Source organism: Ptychodera flava, chromosome 22, assembly GCF_041260155.1.
Source record: "Ptychodera flava strain L36383 chromosome 22, AS_Pfla_20210202, whole genome shotgun sequence".
Lineage (NCBI taxonomy): Eukaryota > Metazoa > Hemichordata > Enteropneusta > Ptychoderidae > Ptychodera > Ptychodera flava.
The window spans coordinates 20,909,955-20,924,218 of NC_091949.1; the positions used below are offsets into that span (position 1 = coordinate 20,909,955).

Below are 14,264 nucleotides of genomic sequence, written 5' to 3' on the forward strand. Positions count from 1 at the left end.
GTAGTAATAATTGTATTTGATTGTATTCCAGCTCAAAATGAGAGCAGGTGGAATTTCAGACGCATCCCGCAGCAAGAAACCAAAGAAGTCGCCCAAAGTACGGCAACGAAAGGAAAGACAACCGGCAACCACTGCGGAAGACAAAGAAAAAGACATCACGACATCGGTGACGTACACTTCAGCGCCAACATCCACGTCCGGCACCACAACAACAACCACCACCAATGCAGCCGCAACGACAACCGTGCCACCCACTGCGACATCGGCCTCGGCAACTCCGGCAACATCACCGGACATGCCTCAGGATTCCAACCCCATCACTCCAGTCGGCGACAGTGGAGTGGAGATGAAGGAGTCATCGCCGGAGACAGAAAACAAACCTGAGATTACAGTGACAATGGCTGATAGTGAACCAAAGTATGAATGTGAATTGAAACCACCAGAGGAACAAACTGAAATGAAGGTAACTATATACACTGACAGATGTACACTGACCCTTCTGGCTGCAGCTGTCTTAAAAACAAAATATTTGCTTCAATAGATGGACAGATAAGTGAAAGTATAAAGTTTAAACAGAAACTCCCTTTATAAAAGCTGGATTATCCTAAATCTATACAAATGTAAAAAATCCATGCTACTGATCGGACGGACATGCTACGTGTTCGGTCCCAGAATCCCAAAATTTTGCCATGTTTCACTAAACTTGAGTCAAACTTGAGTATTTTGGATCTCCAAAAGTCCTTGAAAGTTGCTTCAAAGCCCAAGAAAGTCCTTGAATTTTAAGTGACTTTGAGTGAATGTACCATGGGTGTAACAATTACCAGACATCAATACAGTGACTAAATTCATATGTATCCATGGTCTGTCTCTGTTCACAGAAAGCAGGCAGTGAGTGTGATTTAGCCACAGACTCTGAGAAAGCCGAGTCCTTACCTGAGATAGCTGAAGATCTAGACTCCGTCACTGAACAGTCTGATAGTGCGTCTGTGCAAGATATGGAATATGTCAGCTCCAGAGGGGTGCGATTTACGCCTCAACAAACAGCAAAAGATGGTATGTTGTCAGTGACAGAGTACTTTGTGCCTGGTAAAGGAGAGTACGGAAATGCCCTGAGGAATTAAAAAAGTTAATAATCTGTTCAAACAAACTGTTTCATGGTACAAACCTATGTGACATGGTGGTGTAGCTCTGTGTGTCCTAAACTGTGATCTCCAATGTGTCTCAGATATGATCTACATAGAGCGTTTTTGTGTACATTTATGTACTAACACATTTGTATCATTTTACCTTTGTAGGATCAGGACCATTGATACCACATGGTTTGCCGTGTGTCAGAGAGCTCTTCAGGTTCCTTATATCCCTCATCAGCCCACATGACAGGTAGGAAAACATGATATGCATACATGTGTGAACAAATGCGGAAATGTCATCAATGGAAAAAGTTGTTAGAGAATAGCATGATGAATTCAAATTGACTAAGCATAATGGTCTCGTCATGAAACTCATTGTGAAGATAAATTGAGTTGCATTGCCTGTATCGTCACAATGGGAAATCACTATTGTTAAAATGCATGAAACGCCAGATTAGCTGAAACAATATACTTTGGTTGTGGTGGGTGGTGATAATGCCACAGGAGCTGTAGTGTCCTTTCCAAGCACAGGTACAGTGGGGCTTGTGATGCTTGTCTTTGACAGAAATAAATAAATAACCAGAAGTGACCATTGAATCTACAGCTGCTGTGAAACTTCAGTGTATTCGTAATCATTGATATTTCAAGCTGAGGAAAGCAATAATCGGTTCATGTAAATAAACAGTGTAACTGAATCTAAACATGCAACCTGACAATAGAAAGTACAGGGTTTCTCAACCGTATGTGGAGTAACTTTGCTCATATAAACAAAAGTTTGAAACTCTGAAAATCCGCAGATGAAATTATCATGATTTGTAACCTCAACGTGATAAATTGCTGAAAAAGAATTTTTGAAATTTTAAACTGCTGATAGGTTTTGGAACGATAAAATTATACTTTAAAATAAATTTGAATAGTGATTGAGCATCATACACATACATATTGGTGCAAATTTGTGCACTATGAACAAAATTTTCTTTCCCTTTTCCTCCCAACCAACCGTAGCTGGTTTTATCAGTCAAGTGCACATTTTAATTATCTGTGGCCCCTAATATAATAATCAGACTTAATGACTTAGAAAGTTTGAACATCGTGTAGTGGATGGATGAATAAACGATGCAAATGTTTTTCATTGATACAGGCATAACACTGATGTTATGATTCATATGGGACTGAGTCTGTTGACAGTGGCATTAGAGACTGGTGCCGACCACATCGGATCCTACAACGCTCTGCTAAGTCTTGTCAAAGATGACATGTGCAAAAACTTGTTCTTTGTAAGTGAAAGTTTTTATATTTTATGCCATGTAGTGTGCGTTAGTGATTATGTGTGTGTATAATCCAGAGAGAGAGAGAGAGAGAGAGAGAGAGGAGAAGGGAAGGAGAAAGGAGAGAGATGGATGTTTTGTCCTTTTTCTACCAATATAAATTTTGTTAAATGTCTCTTGAAATAACTTTATTAGTATCCCTCAAAATGCTGCGTAAGGTCATGGGGTTCTGTCATATTATGAAATTCTTCAAGTCCAAGATAATTGCAAAATTCTGACTGTCAGTAGGCATCAAAGAGACAGTTTATCAAAGAGAAAATTATAAATTTGGACGATGTAAAATAGTTTAGCCGTCTCTCAATAAACAAGTTGGTGAGTGCTAAATTAGTGTGTAGTTTCTGAAAAGTATGGCCTATATAGATACACACAGTAAACAGAATGAATGTCAAAGTTGAAATGTCAAAGTTTAAATTTACCATTATGTGCATCCGCCTTTCCTTTCAGTTACTGCAATCAGAGAGACTGTCATTGTTTGCGGCGTCTTTAAGAGTTTGTTTCTTACTCTTTGAGTCCATGAGAGAACACCTGAAGTTCCAATTAGAGATGTATTTACACAGACTGATGGATATCATAGTGTCAGAGACACCAAGGATACCCTATGAACAGAGGGAAATGGCTTTAGAATCCATTGTACAGGTGAGTCCAGCTACAGTCTAGAGCTTTGCATAGAGCAGATAATTTGACTTGTTTTGAATTTCATAATTTAAAACAATTCTGGAGGAAGGGATTTCTTTAACAACATCAGGCCTGAGTTCTGGAAAGGTTAGATGTATTCCAAATACTGTTTCAGAGAACACAACTCGTTTTCAAATCATTTTCAGTTTCACTAAAAAGTAATGCTTTATGTGGCGTGTCATATCTGTTCATTATAGAGGAACATTTTAACTTCTTGAAGTGTATTCTGATATCTAGAGCATTTACACACAAAAAGAAACCTAAGATTAAAAAATGTCACTGCTAAAAATGTTACAACTGTATCCTGTCTAAGGTAAAATATTTGTTTTTGTTTTTGTTTTTCAGCTTTGGAGGATACCTTCACTGGTGACAGAGTTGTATCTAAATTATGACTGTGATGTCTATTGTAGCAACCTCTTGAAGATCTCACTAAACTTCTATCAAAGGTGAGTTCAGTATACATGTTAAAGGTAGTGTACCTGTCCAACTTTGGGCTTAATTAATGTATTAGTATACTCATAAAAATACACTCTATCGGTATTAATAAACAGACTTCTGATTTTTGATGCAGCTTTTCCATTGAAAAAGGTTAGTTGGCATGAAACTGTCCGATAGGGTATTAAAACTGCATAATGGAATTCACAGATTGTCTTCACAGCCATAGAGTCTCTGGTACATAAAATACACAGTGATGTAGTGCTATCAATGATAGTCTTAATGGTATTGATAGTGTCTTTGTTTGCCAATTTGATCACCAAATTATCTTGGTAGTAGCCATATAAAAATGTTTGTAGTGATCGACAAGCTGACAATCAGATGAAACCCTGGCAAAAATCATTGAATAAAGCCCTGGCAAAAATCTACAATGTAGCGAGGGAAATTTATTTTTCAAATGATATTTAGTACAATAATTTCAGTGTTCTTGCCTCATACAGTAATTTACATATTACTTCCACAGAATGCATTTCCAGTGGCTGGTCTTTACACAACACACCTGCTATCCCTAGACGCACTACTCACGGTAGTCGACAGCATTGAAGCTCATTGTCACAGTCGTATACTCAATGCCTCGGCAGCGCAACAAGACAGCGAGCAGGATGACTCTGAGCCCAGTGACAAGAAAGCAGTTGAAGTCACCATACACGTAGAAGACATTCCTGAAGAGGACGAGGAAGAGAAAGAAAGTGAGTATTTTCATAATTTTATCCTTTGAAAAAAGTCAATTCGATACTATAAGCAAGTCATTGTAGTTTTATCAACCTAATTACAGCACTTTTAATCCGTGAATGTGAATATTTATACTGCATTGCTCTTCACTCGGTTTCAATATAATACCCAAGCAGCCACAATTTGTGTGGTCTTCTATTCCAACAAGCTATCTTTCTGTGTGACTTTGTTGCCTGTGCTACTCTGTAAATTTCACTTAATTCTTACAGACAGGGCCAACATTCAACTTACAAAAAGCAGACTTTTATAATTTTGTACATTCCTTGAGAAAACATTGAATGTTGCACTGGTTGTTCTGAGCTTAACATTGTGTTAGCAGAAGGACTTTGCTGTGAAAAATGCAACTTCTAATTTTTACTATTTCCCATATTAGAACCCTGACCCTCAGGTAACCTATGACATGATGCAGAAATTATTTTATTCTGAGCAGGGTGCAAAGGATTAAAATCAATGTTCTTTAGAATTTTTGTGTGAAATATTTAAACCAAACTATTGACACCAATAGCTTTGAGTCAAAACTCAGCCATGAATGGGAAAGTATCATGGACAAACAAACTATTGTAACCCTTTTCATCACTTGATTGTGATATGTTCCTATTATTTTCAATATGATGGGTTGACCTATTGTGTGGAAATAAGGATGAAATTAGCCTGTTTTCTAATGTGATACCATCTATGATGTGTTCAGCTACAGGCAAGACGAGGACAGTGTCCACAGCATCGGCTGACGGTGAAGACTCTGGTACAGAGTGTGATACTCAGAACACAACGGCACCGCCTCCAACCACATCAGGGTATGCCATGGCGCAGTACATAGCCATGCAGAGACAGGAATCCAAGGATGACATTGGTAAAGCTAGGAATACCTTACATAATATAGTGGGATTAGTTATTCACTGGGATTTAATTGTACTTTTTTAGCTCATATTTGGTTTTATATATAAATACCAAAAAAAGCTTATATGATGAGTCTGAGTGGCATCTGTATGTCTGTATATTTGTGGGTATGTATGTGCGGATGTATGTCCGTCACACACAAAGGCTCCCATACCGCCAAAGCTACCGTCTCAGTATTTGGTGTAAAGGTAGATGTAGGGGATGAAATGTGAATTTGTTCAAATGAACAAATCAGTGTCAAAAATGTGCAAATGAGGTAAGAAATAGGGAAATACTGCAAGTGTGCAGGAATGGTGGCAGTGAACTGAATCAGCCCACACATCTGAATAAGAGGATTTTGACCTTTAACCTACTTGTATGCAGGGTACCTATTATGTTTGGGAGTGGTAGCAGTAACTGAAACAGCTAATTTGTCATTTCCTTTCATTGTTTATGAACTGTGATATATTAACAGATCTGCTGAAACCATGGATGTCTATTTTTGTACATCCATTGTTGAAAGATTCTCTGCTATGCATGTTGCTAAAGTTGACCTTCAGTACCTAAAGTTTCAGACCTTATTTACTTTTGTCATTCTTAATTTTCTGGTTTAAATATTTCTTGTTGTTTTTCTGGTTGTGCTGTGCAGAAATTGTCATAACATCAACGTATAATTTTCCTCCACTGAACAGATAGAAATAACACTTATTGTTGATCTTTGGTATGTACCAATTCTGATCAAATTTGAGCGACACCGTATAATTGCAGTATTTTTTATTGATAGGCATAATCCACTAGACTTGAACCCAGAGAAAATATAGATCATGTTGTTTTGCACGAAAAATCAGTGAAATTAAGTCCCAATGAAAATTAATGATTTTACAGTAATTTATCCATTGAGTACTTCAAAACATATGTCAGATTTTGCAACATGTTAACTGTATTTGCTTCATAAATTCCACACTACTAATCTCACAATACAATCAATGCACAGGATATTTCACCTCCTGTGTGCTGATTTTCACTGCATTTGATACTTTCATTCCTGAGATATTATGTACATTTCTAAGCATATTAATCTGAAAGCAGCCATCTTGCGGAGAAACATTCAGCCCTAGCTGTGTGCCAATGTAGGAAATTCATGAAAAAATTACAACCAGATATCTAGGCATATGACTTTTGGAAAGTTGCTCGCCTGAGGGAAAGAGTACCTGCATGTAGCTCATGATTACTGTCCAGCATACTGTATACTTGTGAATCTTGCTTCTTACTTCAGCAAAGCAAAATGAGAAATTTTTTACACCTGTCCATCAGGCAGGTAACTGCAAAATTTTACCTCCCTAGACTAAAATTATACTGACCATGTGCAGGCCTATACTGCCCACACCAGTATGGACAATTTCTTGATTTGTAGAGATCGTTTTTGAGTCAGTGGTTCATGAAATTGCCTCAGAAGGCTCACTGATAAACATTTATGTATCACGACAGGAAAGTCCAGTACTTGTGAAATCAAAAGTGGCAGAGACAGACGAACCAAGTTCTGCAGTAACATTCCCACAGTTGATGATCTCCTCACCATCAAACAGAAGAAGAAGCTCCTGCTGGTTGGCTCTGAGCAGTTCAACCAGAAACCATCCAAGGGTATAGCATTCCTGCAGGAGCAAAACCTGCTGAAAGCACCTCTCGATCCCAGGGAGGTTGGCCTCTTCCTCAGGGAAAACCCCAAGCTTGACAAGAAAATCATCGGGGAGTTTGTGTCGAACAAGAAAAACGCGAAAATTTTGGACGCATTTGTCAAGTAAGTGCAATACATTGGTTTTGTTTTTGTTTATACCCAACCACAGCAAATTACTGATAAGAACAATAAACCTATGAACACCAATAAAGTTTGAAACATACAAGCTGTATTAGCTAAATATAAGATGGAAGCCCCTCTGTGTGTGTATTGATCCAAAGCAACTGTAATCAGTGCAAGTGTTAGTAGATCCTACAGTATCTCACCTCTTCTAATCTTTGTTGTCTCAGGCCAGTTTATAGAGGTGTCCTTACCAGTAATTCGCAGTGGTTGCATTGCAGGCATTGTTCTTCCTTGACATGATAACGTTTTCCAAAATTTCACTTTTCATGTAAAAAAATAAAGATATCATGGGGATTTTTTTGAAATCTTGTAGAAAGTATCAAATTTTGATTTAGAGTATCTTGAGATGCAGACATGATGGAAAACAATTGCACAAATTTATTCTTTGCATCGTACTCTGTGACTTTCAAATTTTGAGTGAAGTTTATATGAATTTTTCTTGTTCACCACAGGTCATTCAGGTTTGAAAGTACAAGAATAGATGAAGCCCTGAGGATGTACCTGGAAGCATTCCGACTGCCTGGAGAAGCTCCAGTCATACAACACCTACTGGAACACTTCTCAGAGCACTGGCATGTAAGTATTCATCCAGGGCTGGTAGGGAAATGTGTTTGACTGAAAACACGGAAGCTTACTCACCAAAGTTTATTCACTCTAAATGATACACTTATGCTTCACAGCTGATAGGGACATCTGAAATGTTGGGTTTGCGCCAAGGCTGTAATGTTCCTGTCCTTTGTATTCCAGACGGCAAACCATGAACCCTTTGCCAACACAGACGCAGCGTTCACTCTAGCCTATGCCGTGATCATGCTTAATGTGGATCAACACAACTACAATGCTAAGAAACAGAACATACCAATGACTGTGGAGGTAAGTCAAACGTCACATTGTATACTGTACACCAAAGTCATTCAGACATTTATAATATGTCAGGCAGACAGCAGTGAAACAAAAAAATGCTTATTATAGAAATGCTATGCTTAAAAGTAATGTGTGGGTGATAAATGCACCATCAATTGTAAAAGAAACAAACAAAAACAAACAGACAGAGATGACAGCAACAGGCCGCACAAAAGATGCTCAGAAATTTGCCGTCGTGCAAGCAAGATTTTATTTGTTTGATTTCTACACTCCAAGAATTTACTGTACATCAACCCTGTACACATATTCTGCATATAAATTTTCTTGTGTGAGAGAGACCTTTTCTTATCGGTGCTCACAGTCTCTCTGTCCTTAATATTTAGTGTTCATATTTAACTCGACTAACTCAGCAGAAATTGCATCAACTCCATATTAGTAGGGAGGCCAACAGGTCGCCCAGGACGTGCTGAATTGACACTCAATCACCAGTGACTTAGTCATGTTCAAAATTGAAAAACATCGATAACGGGAAAGAAAATTGTGGAAAAAAATACATGAGGCTAAAAATTAAAAATGCAGCTATTCTCTCATATGTTTTTTATTTCTTTATATGAACTACTTACTTTTTGAATAAACTGCAAAATTGAGCTAGAAACGGTACCGGGAACGGCAATCTGAAACATGGCAGCACCTAATATTTACATCGCTGATTTTGAAATGCATTTTTGAAGGTGAGCCAATCAAAACATCCCTTACATCGAATACTCATTTGAAAGCCCAGATCTCGCTCTTTCTCGCGATATAAGGTTCTTCACCGAGATAGGGCAGTGTATATGACCAAATCCAAGACAAAAAATTGAGAGCGATTTTTCCAAGACCTAACCTGACCAACTCTCAGTGAAACGTCCTCTAGTGCGCAGTTTATCATTATTTCTTTTGAATTTTTGCTAGAAAAATGAGAAATTTTGAACAGCTCACGTATTTATTGACGGAGATATTGACCACGCTTCACAGTAAGTGAAGCTACCCACAATTCTCCATGATCCGTACACACGGAGATCACTCATTGAACTGGAGCAAATTTCTTCTGTACACAGAACAGCTCGGTCCATATATCAAAATTCTGGGACCATAGTTTTGATAATCATAATTCTCTAATTTCTCACGGTGAATAATGAGAAGATCAATCTCTTTTGCGCAGAGGAGATAGCAATTTTGTGATTTGTTGACATAGATTTTTGACAGCCATACACAATATTTTCAAGGAAACTAAGGGAATAAGTTGCATCTGTGTTGGCAAAAGAAAGGGTATTGATTTTTTAAATGTTTGTAACAAAGGAAATTTGCATGTCTGACAGGTGGTATGATGAGACCATCTTAGTTGCTGATAACTTTACCATGACAAGTATGCAATTTTTAGCACCTCCAAACATCGACTTCTCATTCAATTTACTCCTTAATTTTAAAGATGATCAATAATTTTGGAACATAGTTTTAACCAATAATCCTTAAATTAAATTCTAAGTTTCAAATTGTTCAGAAACTGATAAAATTGAAGAAGCCTTTACCAAATAATGTCAAAACTCCACATGGCCCCAGTGGTGATGTTTTGAAAGCCTTTATTTGGATAAAATACTTTTGTAGGTAGTTTTAATGCAGTAGAGCTATTCAAAAGTGTCATCAGCTCAAAAAGACCTTCAATTTGATATATCACTTATGCCATTTGAGCTTAATATTTTCATTTTGTCATTTCTCGTTAAGTGTCGTTCATCCGTTGCCATGGATAAATCCAATATGGCCGCCATCGTAATCGCGTAATTTTAGGATACATTTGTGTGTGCTATTGAAATCTATCTCCATGCCAAATTTGGTACAAAAAGATGTTTTATTAACAAAGTTACAGCAAATTTACTGTAAATTTCAGCTAAAACTCCTTCATTTTGTCCCATTGTTCCCATTGTTATTATATGTATTGTCTTTCTACAGAAAGAGTAAAAGTGAATGTTTTAAAAAGCTATAAAATTGTAATCGTTCATCCAATTTCGAAAATTAAAAAAATGTTTAGCTTCTCTCATTGAAATCTAAAAAACTACATTAATTAAAATGCAGATTGAACATTTCAAAATTTTAGTTGGCCTCCCCCATATTAGGCTTCCAAGACTGGTTTTTAGAGGCACCCTTCACATTCTGACATAGAGTTGTCCTGCCCATTGTGTCGATACAAAGAATGGAATCTTCTATAGTGTGCCTCTCATCGCGATAAATTCCTGTAGCGATCACTAACGCAAACCCCTCTTTAAGTTTGTATCGCTTAGAAACATGGACAAGTATCTTAACCTTGTGGAGCAATCCAAGAATGTACTTTACAATATTATGAAAGTCATAGCACTCTACAGGAGTGATAATCTTCAGTCCCTTGGTAAGGTTTTGCCAATCTGTCTTTCAGGAATTCAAGAAAAATTTGAAGAATGTAAACGGAGGGCAAGACTTTGATTCTGATATGTTGGATGAAGTGTACAGTGCTATCAAGTAAGTTGGAAAAACGTTAATCAAGATGTGAAAACTTAAATCGACATGTGAAAACCACCTCAACATGTGAAACATGTAACTCAATGTGTGAAAACTGTAACTAGCTATGTGAAAACTGTAACTCAACATGTGAAACTAACACAAAATGTTAAATCTGTAAATCAATATGTGAAATTTGTAACTTGACATGTGAAAATTGTAACTCACCATGTGCAAATCGTAACTCAACATGTGAAAACTGTAACTCAGCATGTGAAAACTGTAACTCAACATGTGAAAACTGTACCTCAACATGTGAAAACTACCTCAACATGTGGAAACTGTAACGCAACAAGTGCAAACTAACTCAACATGCGAAAACTCACTCTCAACATGCGAAAACTGAGTTTCTGATATATTAATGAAGTGTGTAACATTCACATCTCCTTACCACAGAACTGAAGAAATTGTAATGCCGGCTGAACAGACTGGTCTTGTCAAGGAACTCTATCTGTGGAGGGTGTTACTGAAACGTGGCTTTGGAACCGGTGGTAAATTCATGCACATTCCCAGTGGTTGCTTTGATCAGGATCTGTTCATGCTGACGTGGGGACCCACTGTAGCTGCCATTTCCTATGTCTTTGACAAGAGTTTGGATGAAACTATTATACAAAAAGCCATCTCAGGTTTTAGGTAAGTTGTGTAGGACCCAGTACCCGCCTTTCAAAAATTCTTGTTTTGCTTTGCAGTAAATATACAACAAAATGGTCTGCCCTGTTCCCACACCTCTGTTATATCTGTCAAAGATAAAAGTCTTAGGCAATCAGAGTAAAATGGTTAAATCTGCTGACTGACGTCATTAAAGTGTTTTATTATGCATCAGTGATCTTTTTAACTCGGCTGAATTCCAATATACATTGAAAACAGTAGACACTTTGGCAGCTGTGTCTATGAAATGTGGATGAAAAGTGCCACCATCGTTTGACAATTATGAGTTAGTCTAAGATCAATTCGCATTGCTTTCATAGATATTGTTTGGTTTACAGACACTGGCATAAAAGATTATAAGAGTTCAGAGTCTCGGCAAGTGTTGTGCACTTTGGATGGTTAAATATGTCAGAACAGTATGAAATGTTGTCTTTGTATGATCTCTGTATTTGCATTGATATTTACAGGAAATGTGCAATGATATCAGCCCACTATGGTTTGAGTGACGTCTTTGACAACCTTGTCATATCTCTCTGTAAATTTACAACCTTGCTCAACCCTCCAGAGGTAGGTATATTTCAAAGCTTTTCACAGCATTTCAGCCATCACTCAGCCCTGTATCACAATGCAGCTTCATTAGACTTACATGTACAATGTACCTTTATGATGTGGAAAAATCACATTACAAATGTGGATTGACCTTCAGCCAAGTTTTCAAACTTGCCTGTTACAGCTTGTAGTAACTTAATAGATTCAGTTGAAATAGTCATTCATTTCATTAAGGAAACTGAATTATTACATCTTCAAACATTATGAGATATTAATGTAAACATTCCTTTCAACAGAAGTGTAATATTGATATTTAGAAAGTAATTTCCAATATTTAGACTTATTAATAGCCATGAAGTAGATCACATCTGCAAGCTTATCAAACTGAAGTATATTTCAACTTTATTCTCTCTGGTCATTGCAAATTATACATACATATAAACTTGGGAATATTATTAGAATTAGAATTCTCTTAGCAAAGTCAGCATGTCTTCAACAGCGATACTATAGTTATTCGGTCTGCTTATATTCTATCCCTTTGATTATTGAGGAACGCTTTTCCTCATTAGATGTTGCCATCATTTGGTCTTGAATGTCTTTTCAGATGTATGGTAATAAAGTAACTGTTATGTGTAGTTCAAATGATGTATTCTAAGTGTGTGAATTTTGATGTTTTCTTTTTAAATGCCACCACAGTCTGTAGAACTGCTACCCGTGGCATTTGGCACCAATGTTAAGGCCCAGCTAGCTGCCAAGACAGTCTTTGCCCTGGCGCACCGCCATGCAGATATCCTACGAGAAGGCTGGAAGAACATCTTGGACTGCATGTTGCAGCTGTACAGGGCCAAGCTACTCCCCAAGGTCATGGTCGAAGTGGAGGACTTTGTGGATCCGTCTGGCAAGATATCACTGATCAGAGAAGAATTACCAGCGATGAAGTGAGTTACTGCAGTTGTACCTATTGTTGTCTTGCCTCTTAAAGGTATACTGTCACCTGTTCCAATTTTACCACAGCTACCATGGAAAGAGAAAATTGTACCAATCACAGATTTTAATCGGGTGGCCGCTTTTTAAAAACAGCGCCCTCACATGGGCATTTTGAATACCAAGGAACACCCCTTTGACCATATATGGGCATATTTAGATTACAGGTGACTGTATGCCTTTAATGCCAGCTTGTTGGTAACCTGAAAATCAAAGCAGTTTTCTCAGACTTTGCAGGATTAGGGTCAGTGTTCTGAAAGTTGTCAAAGTGAAGTTGTCAGATGTAATACACCATAATGTTTAAAATTTTCACTGAGTTGTCAATCTAATTTATAACTCACAAATGTTCCACAGAGGTATTGATAAGTGATTTTCTCTTCTCTCAGTCGTACAGATTCGTCAATCTTTAGTTCATTTTATCAGTACATCACACTGAACCCTGAACCAGCCAATCAGAGAGGTCCAACAGCTGAGGACCAGGAATCCATACAGCAAGCACATGCCTGTATCAAAGTAAGTTTAATTAAGAATGTCTGATTTTGTTTTCCTTGTTTGCATTTTCTCATCTACTCAATATGAAATATAGGACAGTAATACATGTATAACTCTCATGAAGAATGATGTGTGTTGTCCTCAGATAATAATACATGCACCTGTCAAAAAACTTGCTGCATTTGTCCGTGAATCCCCCCTTTGAAAGAAATTTTTGAAGTGTGAAGACCATTACATTATGATTTGAAGTTTCTGTAAAACAATAAATTGCTGAGATAGTTTGTTGGAAGTTTATAGTGCTGGCAGCTTTTTTGATTAATAACCATCACAAAACAAAATCTGTAAGGTGACTGAGTGAGTATCATGCAGACGACTGCATCTTCTCAAAACCTGTATGAAGATATTTGCATACAATTTTATACAGTATTAGAATGTGATCCTTCAAAGAGATCACAGCTTGAATCTCTCTGATTGATCATCTGTACTGATCTTTGCAATTCAACGTTGACAAGGATGGTGGCCTTTTTTACCATTTCTGTACATGATGAAAAGAGAAATAACCTTTCTCGTTCATTAGGAATGCCATCCAGAACAACTTATCACAGAGAGTAAATTTCTGCGACTTGATTCCTTGCAAGAGCTCATCAAAGCGCTGACGTTTGCGTCATCTGGTCCTGACACAGCCGTTTCGTTGGGCATCAATTATTGTGAGGAAGCAGCTGTCTTCTATCTTGAATTACTCATCAGGGTTATATTACAAAATAGGTAAGAATTTCAGACAGTGGTCATAACGTTTGAGAACGCATCAAGTCACAGTTTTTTCAAAGTTTTAAAAGGCGTGTAGCCGTATCTTGTGATAATGTTTTTCACCATTATTGTTATATTAATGTCAACTACAGATTCTCTTTTCACTCCCCACAACATAGTGATATACTGATAATTCAGCTTGTCAACTTTGCCTGTGTCCATGTAAAGTGAACCGTTATTGTTTATGTTTGAATTCTGGTCTGGACTAGAATTCAAATGTAAACAATAACAGTGCATTTTACTCATGTACAGATGCTG

At 37.4% G+C, this 14,264-nt stretch overlaps 1 protein-coding gene across 1 annotated transcript in view; it reads left to right on the forward strand.

Moving 5' to 3' along the window:
* LOC139122923 (Golgi-specific brefeldin A-resistance guanine nucleotide exchange factor 1-like) overlaps positions 1-14,264 on the forward strand; it is a 50,970-nt gene that overhangs the window by 25,478 nt on the left and 11,228 nt on the right. Inside the window, 18 exon segments of the mRNA XM_070688795.1 lie at positions 32-463; positions 879-1,053; positions 1,296-1,380; positions 2,272-2,407; positions 2,903-3,094; positions 3,479-3,548; positions 3,551-3,579; positions 4,092-4,317; positions 5,049-5,210; positions 6,725-7,034; positions 7,547-7,670; positions 7,842-7,967; positions 10,405-10,487; positions 10,923-11,159; positions 11,642-11,741; positions 12,420-12,661; positions 13,094-13,220; positions 13,777-13,964. Of these exon segments, the coding sequence (XP_070544896.1) occupies positions 32-463; positions 879-1,053; positions 1,296-1,380; positions 2,272-2,407; positions 2,903-3,094; positions 3,479-3,548; positions 3,551-3,579; positions 4,092-4,317; positions 5,049-5,210; positions 6,725-7,034; positions 7,547-7,670; positions 7,842-7,967; positions 10,405-10,487; positions 10,923-11,159; positions 11,642-11,741; positions 12,420-12,661; positions 13,094-13,220; positions 13,777-13,964 (3,044 nt within the window).